At 42.6% G+C, this 16,046-nt stretch overlaps 2 protein-coding genes across 4 annotated transcripts in view; both read right to left on the minus strand.

Moving 5' to 3' along the window:
• Positions 1–16,046, minus strand: part of LOC306972062 (serine/threonine-protein kinase BRSK2) — a 237,188-nt gene that overhangs the window by 16,287 nt on the left and 204,855 nt on the right. For all 3 annotated transcript variants that reach the window (XM_079568514.1, XM_079568513.1, XM_079568512.1), the window contains exons 11-14: positions 15,532–15,629; positions 14,137–14,287; positions 2,477–2,537; positions 31–238 (exon numbers count right to left, since the gene is read on the minus strand). In XM_079568514.1, coding sequence (XP_079424640.1) covers positions 31–238; positions 2,477–2,537; positions 14,137–14,287; positions 15,532–15,629 — 518 coding nt within the window. The remainder of the gene's footprint in view (positions 1–30; positions 239–2,476; positions 2,538–14,136; positions 14,288–15,531; positions 15,630–16,046) is intronic.
• Positions 245–814, minus strand: LOC306971930 (uncharacterized protein; the record flags this gene model as incomplete). The annotated part of the gene is made up of 1 exon (XM_079568369.1): positions 245–814. A coding segment is annotated over one exon (570 nt), but the record flags the coding sequence as incomplete, so codon positions are not given.

Raw genomic sequence — 16,046 nt, forward strand, 5'->3', positions numbered from 1 at the left:
TAAAGACCGGCATCTTGTTTTATACTGTACCCTGGAGCTTTCTGCGGTGGAAGCGTGGCGACCCCAAAAAACTGTTCTTGATGGTGTTGAGGCGCGTCCTCCACGGCAGTCCCCCGATGGACGGGCTGGGGGGCGGCGTCGGGGTGGGCGTCCCGGACGGGCTGTCCTTGGGCGTGTGCACCGGGGTTCCCTTGGGTGTGGGGAGGGGGCTTCCTCGAGGGGAGGGGTGCGGGGTGACCTGTATCAGCGGGATAGATTTGGGTGCATGGTCAGTAAAGGGAGAGGCGGCGGGCGCTACAGGGTGGAAGTGGTGCAGACGGATCGCGGACAACGGAACGGCAGTGGCGGGGTTGAAGGGCACGGAGAACTGGGGATTGGCCGCAAAGTGAGGCCTCCTCGCCTGGGGGCTGTTGATGTAGGAGAAGGGGACGTGGGTCGGGGTGGGAGGGGGTATGGGTCGAGAGGGGGACGTCGGTGTCTGCGGGACTGAGGAGGACGGCTGAGGGTGATCCGGGGAGGCCGGCTCTGATGTGTCCGCGCTCTGGGACGACTCCGGGAGAGGGTTGGAGCGGGTGGCGTGCAGCGGCTTGGGCGGGAGCATGTTGGACTTAGCGGGGAGCGTCTGCGTCTTGTTGAGCGACACCGGCAGCAAGTCGCAGTCCGGGGAGAGGGAGTTTGGCGTGGAGATCCGCGGGCCGGTGCGGAGAGTGGGGACCAGCTCCGGGGAAGGGCACGGGCTGGCGTTAGGGGACTGCGTAAAATCTGGGGACTGAGGCGGCACGCAGAATTTTCTGACCGGCTGGAGGGTGGTTTTGAATCAACACAAGCACACGGGCAGAATAAGAACAAAAAAAACAATGGGAAACACCAGGGGAAACGATAAAAGTAAGTGTAACCGAACAAACCACACAGCAGGCCGAGTGTGTACATGCGCGGGAGAGGCAGAAAGCATTGCAGAGAAAAGAAAAAGGGAAAGAAACATGCAGTTAGAGCATTCAGTGGCTCAAAGCATCGACACAAGCAACACAAAACAACAACAACAAAACAATAAATTTGCTCTGTTAAATCATAAGGGGCTCGGAGCAGGCAGGGAGGCAGACGCACAAGTGCCAGACACACACCGCCAGCTGTGAAGACAATTTGTTTTTGCCAATAACAAAAGGTGGATTATAAGATCTCACACCGGCATGAAATTCCCACTTTCTGGTAGCGTTTTGCTGATGGTTCGAATGCTAATAGGGAAATTGCCTCCACAATGGGAGCAATAGAATGTTTCTTTCTCGCTGCTCCCCAACAGTGGCACAATTGGGGTGTTGAAAAATCAATTTCCCTTTCAGATCAGTCAGACAGGACGTGTGTGGGGCAGGAGAGGCTGACAACAGTTTTCCTCATTCCATTCCAGGTTAGCAAGACGGAAAAGTTTACCAAGCGGTAGGGAATTTATAGTTTTTGTTATCTGGAGCAAACTGGATTTGTGAACGACATCGAGAGAGAAAAAAGTCACGGAAGGAGGAGAAGTTTGGAGAACTGTTGTGACTTTTTCATGTTGTCATAGCGATTTGAGGAGTTTCTTTGGCTCAGATCTAATCTTTCCCTAATTAATAATTCATAGTTTTACATAAGTGTTGCATTAAGCACAACTAGGTAAAACAAAACTGCATTTGTGGATGACACAATCTTATGTTTTTGGAAAAGCTCTTGTTGTTTAACCCTTTTAAGAAAATGTGCTTGGTTAAGGCGGCAGGTAAGAGATTAAATGTATTATATAAATAGGATTGATAATGCTCCATGATCTTAAAGGAACAGGCCACCGTTTTTCCATACTGAGATATGTTCTTGCCTGAGCTGAGACGAGTTGATGTGTACCTGTCTGGCCTTTGCGCGTGCGCTCAGTCACCCAAAAAGACCAAAGATGTTGTTAGCATTAAGCCTCCCCTCTTCTCCTCTATGGCGCCAAACGGGGGTGAAGTTATACTTGGATCGTGTAACTACTCACGTAACCGTATTCAAATAGGGGAAACGTGGAAGAGCTTTGTCGCTTCTAACTTCACCCCCATTTGGCCCCATAGAGGAGAGGAGGAGAGGAGGAGAGGCTAAATGCTAACAACATCTTTGTTCTTTCTGCCTGACTGAGGGCACAGACAAAGCCCAGACAGGTACACATCAGCTCGTCTAAGCTCAGGTAAGAATATATGGCCTGTTTTTCCATATAGAGAAGATATAGAGAAGGATGCATATTTCCTTCTCCGTATCATGCTTTATATATGGAAGAATTGATAATAAAGGTAATCAAGGTGATTAAAATGAGCTGTAGTATCTCTGGACTTTAATACATGACTCCAAAACAAAACATGAAGCAAACTTAACGCTCCGACATATAGTTCCTTTAAAAGCCTTGTGCCTCTGTCACTCTACACCTGTAAAATGGCTCGGGCGGTGTGTGTGTGCACATGCTGCAGCAGAGGTTCGCACTTACCCGTGGGCTACTGAGTGGGCTCGTAGACAGACCGGAGGAGGCCCCACTAATAGACCGCGACCTGCGACACAAGAACAGCACACGGAAACGGTCAACATGCGAGCACGCTGCGTGTTCCACTTCACACGTGCGCAGCTTGGAGGTTAGGGGAAGGCGCTGAAGCATATGGAGGCTGAGTGGGAACACACAGGAACACAAGCTAAACAAGGATTATTCACATCGACTCGTGGGCACCTCTCAAACCAATTACACAACAAAATGGGTTTTCAAATGTGCCGGTTGATTGCTCCACTTGGAAATATATAGGCTACTTCGCACTTGTAATAGTTTAGTGGCTTTTGTGGATTGGGAGGAAATGTCTTGAGAGAGCACCAATAAGGAACGATTAGATTAGGGACAATTACATGAATTTAGATTCTTGACTTGAGAAATATTCAGCTCTACAGAGTGTGACATATCTCTATCGGCATAGTTCAGTCATTGTTTACAAATACAAAACTATCTGCAAAATGATAATACCCCCCTATAATGAATAATCTCCTATTAAAAAGGGGGGAAAACGGTTTTGAACAACAAACAGGTGGTGTGTCTTTGGTTGTAAAAGCCTTCTGATTATCTGAGGACATAAAAAACAAACAACTCAATTTGACCCAAAAATAACTTAGGGATTCATGCAAGGAAGCTGTTGCGATCTAATTATATATATAAATATATATATATATATAAAAAATCAGAGCTGTTTTGAAAAAGGCAAACAATCCAATAACTAAATCTAAAGCACTTGATCCCACATTAATAATTCACTGGGGGTGATTTGAAACAAACATTTCCATTTTTGCAGCGAGAAATGGCTGCGGGACCATTTGGTCGAGTTGCGTTCCTAATATTTCCCCTTCACAGATGCCGTCAATAACCTCTGCGCGCTCAGAAATGAACAATCACAGGCCAATCTGTCTCCATCAAAAAGCCGCGTGCTCAAACACGCACGCTCCCAATCGCAATCGCAGATCCCACAGCTCCCTCGCGAGCAACTTCCCCAAAACAAAGAAGACAGAGAGATACTCACAGGCAGAGTTAATAGAAGAGATCATTTTTACTTTCAATGCAGCTTCTCTTCGTACTTTGTTATTTGCAGATCGTGTTCAGACAAAATGTTTAAATGTATAAAACCTTTCAGGAGCAACTTGGAAAGGGCTGGCGAGCGATCGGTGGCCCCTGAGCTAACTGGTTGGAGCTGGAGACACCTGCCATAGATGCCCCAAACATACGTGCCCGCTCATAGACCCACATGTGCTTGCTCATGCGCACACTCAAAGTATTCACATAAAAAAACCCAGGCCTGTCAACAGTAGGAAACAGCAGCTGCTCCCTGTCACAACACCGCTCCTGTTTGTCATTCAGACCAGTGGTACCCCCCTCCTCGCGCTCCTCTCGTGCTCTCTCCATTTCATCACTCATGCATTTGGGAACATGTGGCCAGGCATAAACATGAGGAGGCAAAGAACACAAGAGATTGGGGCCAATTGTAGAGCAGCATTTTTTTGTTATCAGAGGTTGTCAGTGTCTGCGTTTTTGAACCGAGGTGTGTGAGGCCTAAACACAATGCCATTATTGCATATGTGAGAATGTACCTGCTACTGTTTGGGTGCGTATACGCTGCATAAGGCACAAAGTTATGGGACAAGAAGACAAAGAATGAATGAATGGTGAGCTTAAAGTTGACCAGTATTTTTCCCATTTTCTTTAAAATGACTTCCTGTGCTTTTAAGGAAGAATCTAGAATAGGAGTCTCCGGAGAGCCTTTAGAATAGTCTGGGCGAAGCAGCATGCGCTAACAGCCACACTGAGGGAAGAAAGAAAAATATAGCAAACACCCACACTCCAGCTATTTTTAAATGACTCCTACTGGCCCCTGCCTGTGTGGAGTGGATTCAGCACATCCACAATGGCGCACGCATGAGTTGGTGACGTTGAGACCGCGTTTGGCAAGGATTTCGCCAGTTTTCCAATGACTAGACAGCTGGAAGGCGGGATTTGTGTGCATTTACTGGGAACCGAATCCTTGGGATGTGTTTGATTCAAATAGTCGTTCAGAAGACGGGCTCATAGTTTTGATTAGCAGCTTAGTGATTGAAGTGGCAAGGTTTGTTTGAATGCTCACAGGGTCCTACTTTTTTAGGAAAGCTTGTGAACTGCCAATAAACTCAATGTGATCAAAAAGAAATAGACATGTTTTATAACTCTTTTCGCGTAAAAATGACTTCACTTTGAAAACATAAAGAGCCTGGTAAAAGAGCGACAGTGCACAGAAGGCCAGAAGGTTGGCGTTGTGTGTTTGGGCAAGAAACTTCCACCATCTTGCCTGTGTGAACGTACTTTGTGAGAGAATTTGTGTGCAAATCATGCAGTAAATTATTATACCTCGCCAGAAATTGCTCTCCTCTAATTCATGACTCTTTGGGGAATTTGAAAATTTAATGAGCAATTTTTCCTCCTGCAGTTTCTTAATATCCATTAGAATCAAGAATCCTTCTCATGTGGGTCGTTCCCTTTTAACTGGCCAAGGGTGGAGATTAGCAGTCCCGCTTCTGTCATTCAACCCCAGGGCAGCTGAGGCTATAATAGCAGCTTACCACCACCAAATATGGAGTGAATGAATAATAACTGCAGTGTAGCGCTTTGAGAAGCAGGCTTGTAAGGTGAAATACAAGTGTAAGCAAATTTAAAGCAGTGTTAAGTAACTCATGCTCCTAGAGGCCATACACGCCACTGCAGGTGTTGTAGCATATTGCGGCTTTTTACTCATTAATTGTCCGTGAGAGTAAATACTACGCTGACAGAAAAGACAAAGGGAGAGAGGGATATTGTACATCCAATTACACAGTGAGGACATTTTTTTTCACTCAAACTTGGCTGTAAATACTGTTTAAGTGGCGCTAGCCCACAGTTAGCTTTGCCCGTTAGCCAGTTAGCTTCTTCATTGTGATTCTATCAGTGTGTATTGCACCTCTGGGTCGGTGCAGGCAAATTTGCAATTGTGCTTTTCTGGCCAGAGACACCAGGGGGAGATGAAAGACCCCCCACTCATCCCATTAACACTTGTATTATAAAAAGATATATTATTACCAGGATTACTGTATGTACTTTTGGAGACAATAACAGGTTTTTCTGAATCAAAAGGTTTATGCAAAATTGTCATAAAAAAAGTGAACAATTTGGCCCCCTAAAGTCTGCTCCAGTATGACTGACTTTTCTTTTACATGAAGCTATGTTCAGTGTACATACAGTATGTGTAAAATTGATTAGCTTTTATTACAGTTGAGATGGAGCAAAGTGTAAATATTAAAGAACCAAGTGATGAATGCCACATCACTGGCTGAGACTTGCCCATACTGCAGTTGGCTTGTGCTCGCAGTCAATTGCACAAAACGCATGGCCAGATACGTTGCATCCTCGGGCCATTTTGGAGCATATTGTCGGAGGCGCCGTGCATCTGCTGGTGTTGGAAGAGCGGGTCTATATACGGCTAATGTTACAGATGGCAGTGCAATGCAGTAATGGGCTGTCAGCGGTGAGCAGTGATTTCAGAGAGATGATGAATTGCACTTGACAAGAGTGTTATTTATGGGGAAAAGGCAAATGACACACAGCAGTCATCTTGGAAACGCGCTGCAGTTTACATACTATATGCCAAATGAGAAGCTTGGAGTCAGCGGCTTCACGGGGTGGGAATCTCAAGGTTATAAGTGATAATCTGGCGAGTTTACAGCAGAGGCAAAAACGTCCAGTTTAACCCTTTATAGGGCACTCACTGAAATACTTTGGAATAAATAATTTCAATTTAGCGTTCTACCAACACAAGTTTATTTCTGTTGTAGCATTTCTTTTTCTTTTCATCATAATGCAGAAAATCAATGTGAGCAATGTTACCATATTTGGTTCCTTGCCCTAAACTGGTAAAAAAAAAAAAAGTTACCATATTTAGTTCATTGCCCTTTAGGGGGCAATGAATGGGTAACAATAATATTGATATTGATGTTTGAATAATTACACAGGCAAGAACTTTTGTAATAATAATTACACAGGCAAGAGCCCACTGCTTTACATGCAGTGGGCGTGGTCAGTCACCTCCAATATTGCTTGCCTAAAAACTTTACTAAAAATAACCTTTGGCAACATAAAAACATAGTCCAAGGGTTTATTGATTATTTTGTCAAGTTAATATTTTGTCAAATATGGACAAAACTAATTATCTTTAGGTTTAAGTGAACAGGGTGTATGATCAAATGTGGTGCCTGCTTTTTTCATGCTGTATTTTCATTTATTTCACTACGTCCTCCAAAACCAACACATATCATCATATCACAATTATTCACCAATAAAATGTGTGAGTTTCATCAACTTACCATGGTTAGTTTTGAAGTTATGTAAAGAAATGTACCATGAATTAAGCTAGACTTGTGTCTTTTACAAACTTCAGAGAGCACAGGAAGTTGCTGATTGGTCAAATGCCACAGTAGTGGGACCTGTGATGTAGGGTGAGCTCTTCTGATTGGCTGAGTGAGAACTACATGCTTCTTTATCTTACTGATGTGTAGCAGGAGGCCATATGTAAAGTGTGCGGAAATTACCAAAAATAGTCACTTGCCCTAAAGGGTTAATGACAAAGACAGACACTAAATTTACAAAGCATGAATATGGTTATTTAATATTCCAGTGGGTTTTGTTTATTGGATTTCTAATTAATATACTTGGATGCTGAAGGTCTACATTATTTGACTGTTTGTTCATCATTACAATTTTCTTTATTAGGCATTATGGCCCTGGATTAGTCTGTTCAATTCAATTTTGACAAGTAAGCCAAAAAAAGTGAGGCCAAAAAAGTTTGGTATGACAACATTCATCGCTTGTTTTGTCATATTTTGCAGAAGACTGGAAAGTGATTTTGTAAGGAGTGGAGAATTATCATTGAGAATTGGTACTTTATTTTGAAAAGAAGGTGCTCCATTGGAAAGTTACAGATTTCCACATTAGAGACAATGGGATAAAACCGCACCCTCTCCGTTTTCCCACCATCACTCCAGGAAGCATCATGTTATTTGGCTTTGGCCCTGCTGCTTGTTCTGTGTTTGACTCCCGGCACCATCGCTTTACCCTCTCTTCTTGTGTGTTTTATCCAAACCACATTTTCAACCTGTTAGATTAGATCCAACGCCTTGAACTCAACACCAGACCCCCGATGTGTCTCTCACTAAACCTCTGGCCAAGCACTGACTTAGCCTAGAAAACAATACATGATAGACCTTTCACGAGTGCTTTACGTACACCTATTGGCGGCAATGTGTGAAATGTATCTTAAAGGTGCAGTAGATATCGATTATTGTAAGCTACAAAAAATATTAGCTGCAGAAACATCATGCCCATCTCTTTTAAATATAGAAAAGACCTTAACTTTGTTGCAAAAATATTCATTTTTCTCAAGTTTTTAAATCAGCTATTTCTACAATTTGGCTGCTTCAGAGACCTTGCCCTGGAGTTTGAACTACTCAAGGATGGCCCTCTGGGGTGAAGAAGGAAGGCTGCTCACCCATTTACCAAAACTCTGACTCCAAAAACAGTTCAAATAGGGTGGATCTTTTTTTTATTTTAAGTTTTCTTTCCAAACCAAGAAACATACAAGCCCAGAAGTGTTGGGCTCGGATAAAACCGGTCTAGCCAATTCCAGATTACATTTCCTTTCACGTGTTTCGAAAAGTAAAAAAAAAAGTTTTCACTCTGATCTGGAGTTCAGAATGTGTCCGGCCCTGACGACAAAAGTTCACTGCTGTGGAGAGATAACGTTAGAGTCAGAGGATCAGAGGGAAGGCGCACAGATCTAAGGAAGAACTAGTGCAAATGTTGATATGTTGATAACACTATCTTCTTTTTGTAGCTTTCAATGTGGGACACATATTTCCAATCTAATAAACCAATGTCAATATGCCAATACATAAAAAGGCCTAGCAGGGAGACTTATGAGATTTATAAGTAAAAGTATAGTCTGACAGCTGGGTGTAAAAAGAACCTGTTATTCTTTGTATATAGGTGGTGGGCGGGGCTTGGCTGGAGGCAGGAAACTAACATTGCATCCACACCAGCTTTCATTCATTCCCTCTGCTGGCTGGCGAGCGGAAAGTGACAACGGTTGATGCTTTCCGGTCGCCGACCAGCAGAGGGATTGAATGGAAGCTGCAGCCACTCGTTTCGCTCCTGCCACTGCTGAGTGGATGCGCTGTCAATGCTACTATTCATCTTATTCCGGAAGTTTGCGTGGGTGCCGCCATGTATTGTGCCCGCCCCTTCACTCGTATTAGTTTATATTGGACTGCAGACGTCAAGAGAAAATGAGTTCTACCTGGACACAAGCCATTTTTAGGCTGCACAGAGAAACAGTGCAGTGTTGACTTTTTGGTGCAAATGAACATTGGGCATTTTAATAAAAATAACTTGGCTTACACTGGTATTGCTCTTTTCAAGCCTGTATTACCAAGTTTCTCAAAGAGCTACACTATAGTCATTATTCATTCATGCCATACTCGGTGGTGGTAAGCTACTATTAAAGCTGTCCTGGGGAAGACTTTTACACAAATCAGTCGACTGTCCATCATATTTCAGCGGGAAATATTTTCCCTCCTTCTCCACTAAATGAACAGACTTGGCGCTCTACCGGAAGTGCCAATCCAAAGCAAAAAGAGGCAAAAGTGGACGTTTCATTTCACTTTCCAGCAAAGTTGAGCCAAAAGCCACGCTCCCGCAAATCCCAGCACTCCAAATGAAGCTTTTTCAGGTGGGTTTATTAAGTTAGTGTTTTAGTTTTACAAATGCTTAGGGTTTAGTATTAAGGTTAGGGTTAGAGACAAAATTGCGTGGGAGACGAGCTGCAAATCTAACTCCTAAACCAGGGGTGGGCAATTCATTTTCATAAGGGGCCACATGAGGAGCCTGAATTGAGTCGGAGGGCCGCACCAACAATAACTCAAACTTATATCGGGATATAAGTATAATATATCGGGAGTGTATCGCTGGGGTCCATGAACAAAAGCTCCAAAATAAAAAAAAATGTTTTGATTGGGAAAATACATTGAGGACTTTTTTTCAATATCTATAAATTATTTCAATATCTATAGATTATATCTATATAATCTATAATGATGAGCCTGGCAGGACTGTAGCCTCATAAAAACGGCTTACACTTTACAAGCCTGTGTCACAAGTCTCTGCTACATTGTAGTCAATATTCATTCACTCCGCACTCCGTGGTAGTAAGCTACTATTGTAGCCACAGCTGCCCAGGGGCAGACTGTCCATTTCCCACTTGCAAGTCACACAATGTGTTGTTTATATCTTTATATCTTATTATGCCAGTGCCCTTTGCTGGACACCTGTGGAATTCTTTACTTTTATTCTTATTTAATCTGCCCCCTAGTGGCTGGAGTGAGCACTCTGGTAATAAAAATAAAAAATCACAACTCCGCACAGGAATGAGCTAGAGACTTACTTTTTTTTTTGACATGCTTATGAATTTATGCCCTACAAGTTATGGGCCGGACTGAATCATCTCGCGGGCCGGATGTGGCCCGCGGGCCGTACTTTGCCCAGGTCTGTCCTAAACCATTGTGCAATGCGAGTTAACTTTTAGTCTGTACAGTGTTGCCACACCTACAAGTGAAAAACAAGAGGCATCTCCACATTAGCATACCAATTTCGTTCAAAGACGGGGGGCCGTGAGGGACTGAAGGTCAGCTGCACATGGGGAACCACAAGATAGAGAGACACTAGTGCGTAATGATAGGGATTTCTTCTACACAATTGGAGTAGGAGGTGGACTATAAACAAACAAATTCAAAGCCGCTCTGTGGAAAGATGCAGGGGACCTTTCAGAGTAACTCTCTCCGCCACTGCTCTCACTCCTCTCATTGAGATTTATGCAAGTCACCCTAAAGGTCACATATGATAAGGGCTCTATTGTGATGTGTGCTGTTTTTGTAAGATGGTAATGGAAGAACGATAAGATGAAGATTGTAGAGCAGTGGATTTGGGGCTTTAGCTCACACAGAGGCGCTTTCCAAAAGAGATTAGACCTGTTGGACCTGAGGAGTGTGCAAAGGTGAAAGCTCTTGAAAAGCAGTGAAACAAGCCAGGGCTCCACTGAATAATACATTTAAACTTCAGGTTATGAATAGATTTACCCATGTTGCCCAAGAATCTACATTTGAGCCGCAGTAGACGAACTGCTGTTTAGATAATGCACTTTCTTCTTTGGTCCCAGGGGTATAGGCTTCAACTTTCACTTCAATAGCCACAGCTGCCTTGAGGCAAACTGACCCGAGACACGGCGACTCTGTCCCGTCAGGCTACCCAGCGATCACACACTCGCGCAGTCTTGTATTTTGCCCTGATACTCCCTATTGTTGAACTTACTGCCCTGATCCTATATAGGAAGAGGATGATTTCCAAATCCAAACAATAAAACTGAGGCTCATGGCCCATTGGTACAGTATGTAACGTTTTCCTCTTCTTTCGTCACTTCCTGTGTCCAGTTCTATTCAGAAATGAACCTGTTACCACTCGCTTTAACTGAGAGCATTTTCTCCAGTTCAGCTTTACCCGAATCGATCTATAATCTTTGGCACTTTCTTGTTGCATTTTGATAGTATTATTTCACGTTTTGTTGTGTTTTTGTGGCTTTTCATCCCTTTTTAGTCGTGTTTTCGTTGCTTTTTAAATTGTGTTATTATTGCTTTTCCGGCACAATTTTGTCGCTCTTTTGTTGGGTTTTCATCCTTGTTTTTGTCGCAATTTTTAAATTATTTTATTCCAAGACGCTTTTAGATTTGTTGCAATAAAGTTAGCAAATGCAATAAAATGTTAACTATGCTTTTTAATTGAATATGCTTAAAGGGGCTAGATGCAAGCTAGCCATTTTATACTCACTGCTGCCACCTCAGGTCATGGGTGTAACTGCACCTTCTATATTAAGCTTGTGCATGACGGCACTTTGGACCGAATTAACACCTTTTTGAGTGATAGTGCAGGATTTTAGAGGCAGTTGTGGTGAATATGTCTGAGCTAATTCTACACATTAGGACATTGTTGGAACATCTAGGGGGAGGAAAATACATAATTTGTACATTTTTAAAATCCATACAGTCCCTTTAAAGTAAAAAAAAATAATTACATTTTACATTTATTTTGCAGCGGGCCAATTCAAAGTGGGCCGCGGGCCGTAGCTTGGACACCCCGATGTAGATAGAAATATATATTCTTAGTATTATTATTTTATTGTAGCATGTGTGTACTTTTTTACCAGAGTGCCATTAATTAATTAGATTCATCTCATTGTAGCTATTTGTTTTTTCCCTTTGTTTTTTAAGAATTATATGTCTTTGTACGTGTCCTCAGTCATGCAAAACGACCAAAGATGTTGTTAGCATTTGGCCTCTCCTAATGTACTCCTATAGCTCCAAATGGGGGTGAAGTTGGAAGCGACCAAGCTCTTCCACGGGCACGCACAAAGACCAGACAGGTACGTATCAACTTGTCCAAGCTCAGGTAAGAACATATCTCAGTATGGAAAAACGGGCGCCTGTTCCTTTAAGACTTTTTGCTTTACAATTTCTAAATGATTGGCTACACTCTCGAGGCATTTTACTTTGAGTAGAAATGAAAGACAAAAAAAAATTGGGAACCACTGGTCAAACTATTTGTAACAATACACACGTTTCTTTGGTTTAGTGCATTCGATTGATTTCTCTGTTAATGGCTTGCTATAATATTCAATCGATGGAGTTAATGAGACTCCGAGGAGCTCAGTCGTGCAAAAATATTGTACAACACAAACTTACTTTGCTGGATCTAAATAGCAAATATAACTCTAATTTAACGGAAGTGAATACTATTAGGTTAGAAATAATTTCCGTTGCCAGGCGAAACCTCCTCTGCCATGCAAATTGGACTCCATAACGGCACTGTATGTTCTTGCTGCCTCTACATTCGCGTCTCGCAGATCTGAGGGCGTCTCCGGCTCCGTGCCAGCCCCGCGCCAATCGTTAGGGAGATCGGGTTATCACCTCGCCGCGATTCAATCTCCCCCGCTGTCACAAATGTCAACGCCTCGGAGATCCGAACCGCACGGCGCCGGGATGTATATTGGTTGGCGAGATGGAGAAATAGGTTTCAAAATCAGCCTCCTCCATCTTGAGCTGCGTCGTCGAGGTTTGAACATTTTGCACACAAAAAAAATAATAATGTAAAAGTGCAACGCGCGCAAGAGTAAAGTGGGGCACAGTATGTGAGAAAGTGATTATCAGTGCAGTAAATTTGTGAAAGGAAGTAATAGTGCAAGCACCGAAAAGGAGCCTAAAGAGTGATTAGAAAACACATCCAAACTGTGAGGTTTTGTGTCACATTTTTGCCATGATAAGACTGGTTTGAAAGGCTAGGTACAAGACGAAAAAAGGCCCACTGCATCTTTCCACAAACACTGGACTCTACAGCTAAGGGAGGGGGAAACCTGGTCAATACCTTTCTTCTTTGCTGTGTTTTGAATTGGCCTCGGGAATCTCCAGGCTTTTACTGTACACTGATTTACTACAGAGAGACAGAGCGGGCAGAGTGTCAGAGTGCTGATGCCAAAGGATCAGTAAATCCAGCTGAAAAAAGCACGGCTGTGAGTAAAACCAGAGCTTGGCGAAAGCAGAGGCATTTGGTCGAAGGCATTTGGACATGTCACGTAGGTGGTTAGGGATCATTTGATTCATTGAGAAATGTAACAAAGGCTGTGTAGGGGAAATAAACTAAACCTTGACCTACCATCAAGGGTATTTACAGTCAATCATTACTTTTGAGTACTTGAATAAGTGCTGGTCCCAACCATTCAATACAATCACAACTTTGTGAATCCCTAAATCCTGCATAATGATTTTTTTTCCTCACTTCAAACATGTAGCAAGAAGATTAACAATTAAAATTAACTGTATTGACCTTTTCTTGTTCCTAAGATGAATTTAAAAATGTAACATTCTACACATGTATTCAATCCACATGCAGAATAATATTTTGTGTCTAAAAGTGTTGCTGTCACACTCTCAGTCAAACACCAATGTACACAGACACTGGAGGCAAGGAGGGTGAAGTGTCTTCACATTTTGATCCTATATTTGAAAAGGGCGACGACAATCTGGGCATGACTATAATTTTGGACCCACTGATGAGCTCATCTCTTAGACCCCCACCCGAACCAAGCACATTTTCTACAGTTTGGCTTTACCCAAAAATGAAAAGCTTCTTGAAAAAAGTGTCAAAATAGAGACAAAAACAAAACAGCAACGAGGATGAAAACACAACAAAAAAGCACCAAAAAAGTTACATAAATGCAACAGAAAAGTGATGAAAAAGCGACAAAAAAGCGGCAGTAACAACAGTAACAACGCAATTCATTTTGTTGGCCGTTCAAATGAGGCATTACACTGGCCTAGAGTCTGTAGAAGCTCCAGTCGAGAGGCTTTTAGATTTGGGTAAAGCCAAACTGGAGAAAATGTGCTCGGTTAATGATCCCCTCCAGGTCCAAATGCCTTCGTCCATCCTGGTCCACAGTCACAAAGTAACCTTGTGGCGCTCACCTCTGTCCGTGCTGCGTCATATCGATGGCCCTCCTGGCAGGCACCGGCGACCCTCCATCTGTGACGCTCAACACCTCCATAGACTTCCTCTCTGGTCTTCTCTTCGCGTGGCGATTCAACATGGGACTGTCCACTCTCTTCCTCGGCGGATCTAGCACAAAAACACACACACACAAAAAAAAAACATTATGGACTCACGGTGCACCTGCCGGCTTTGCCCAACTGTGTAAAAACCTTTGCATTTGTGAGCGATGTTTAGCCCTGATGGCTCTGACATTTAACTAATACTGAATAGCTAATGCTTCCCTTTCAGACCTTGAACTAATGGCCGGCGCATTGACTGTATCGCGTTCGCTCAAGAGGGAGTCTATTCATCAAAATGTCGGTATCTGAGCGCGCACACTTGCCTCTGTCAGTAAAAAATAGGCAGAGTACAAGTGCAAGTTGAGCATCTCTCTATCCTCCAAATCCGTGGCTGGGAAATGGTGAATTTTTAGCTCAGGTTGGTTATTTTTTTTTCTCATTTTCTCAAAAACATCACTCTGTTGCCAGTTGCAGTCAGGATATTCATGGAGAAGCTTGCCTATTTTCAATAAGTAGGACACTTCAAAGATTATCTGGCGAGGCAATCCGCCAAAATGGAAATGGTGCCATATTCTTAGAAGATTTTACAAGATCTTAGATTTTCCATTAAATAAAAAGAGGCATACTTAATTATTTTCTAACTCAGTCGGTGTGTCCAAGTAGAAACCACTTTAATGTTTAGCAAAAATACAATAGTGTGTAGTGTCACATTGGTAAAAGTTACAACAAGTAGCAGTTTGGCTCCAGGTAGCGGTAACTTTCTCAGTCGCATAGGAGTTTTCCATTGTCGTCAAGGTTTTCAAGTAGTCATCTGCACTGGGTTGTTTTAAAATGACCTTTTAAAAAGACCTTCCATGCGTCATCCAAAAGGGCTTCCTAAGGTCAACTGTTTTTTGTCTATTTTCTCTCTCTGCAATCTGTGCCGCCATGGCTTAATCATCAGTCCTGGACAATGTCTAATAAAGTAGCAGATGCCAAGTCACTGTAAGCATGGGTCTGGCTGATTCACTCAGGTGTAGGGTACCGATACATTAAAGGAGCATTATGCAACTTTTTATGTGGAAAAATAAAGTTGACATTTGTGCGTAATTGATTGCGTAATTTTTATCCATGTTTTCATCTAATTTTCATTGTTATTTTGACCATTTTGACCAGTAAAGCCTGTGACCAAAAAGAAGCTGAACTGATATTTTAAAACAACCAGGTACAGATGATGACTGAGAAAGCATTTCAATAATAAAAACTCACTTCTTTGTGTGCCTATGAGCATACTAAATCATCACTGTGGTGGTGTTCTTGTTTCTTTCTTACCAACTTCATTTCGTGGAGGCAGATTCTGGTCCTCCTGACTGGGATACCTCTCTTTACGGTCCAGCAACAGGAAGTAAATCATCTTTTCTTGGTTGTCACTGTAAGAGAAAGAAAAAAATAACATTATATTCAATTCATGAAGAAAAAGTCAGGGGGCAGGAGTTCAAATGAATGTTGCAGCGATGGCTCATTAAAGATGTTAATAGTTTCAAATGCGTTTTCGGAGGGATGTCATTATACATTTCAGGACAAAACAGTTCAAGTTGAGGTTTGTATTGAGATAAAACAAAATAGAAACTTTCACCAGATCAGCACATAAACTGAATAATTCACACTTTCTAACTTTCTTGCAAAATCACCAAAAGACAAAACTTTCTCACACCATTAAACCATAATAATACAATTAAGGATTTTCTCTTCAAGTTTAGGAGAGAATCAGAACCTTACGACTTGTCCTTCTCTGTCTAAATGAGCCGCCTAATATCTTCAGCCCCTGGGCCTTTCGTTTGCATGCA

This window comes from Gobius niger, assembly GCF_951799975.1.
Source record: "Gobius niger genome assembly, chromosome: 12".
Taxonomy (NCBI): Eukaryota; Metazoa; Chordata; class Actinopteri; order Gobiiformes; family Gobiidae; genus Gobius; species Gobius niger.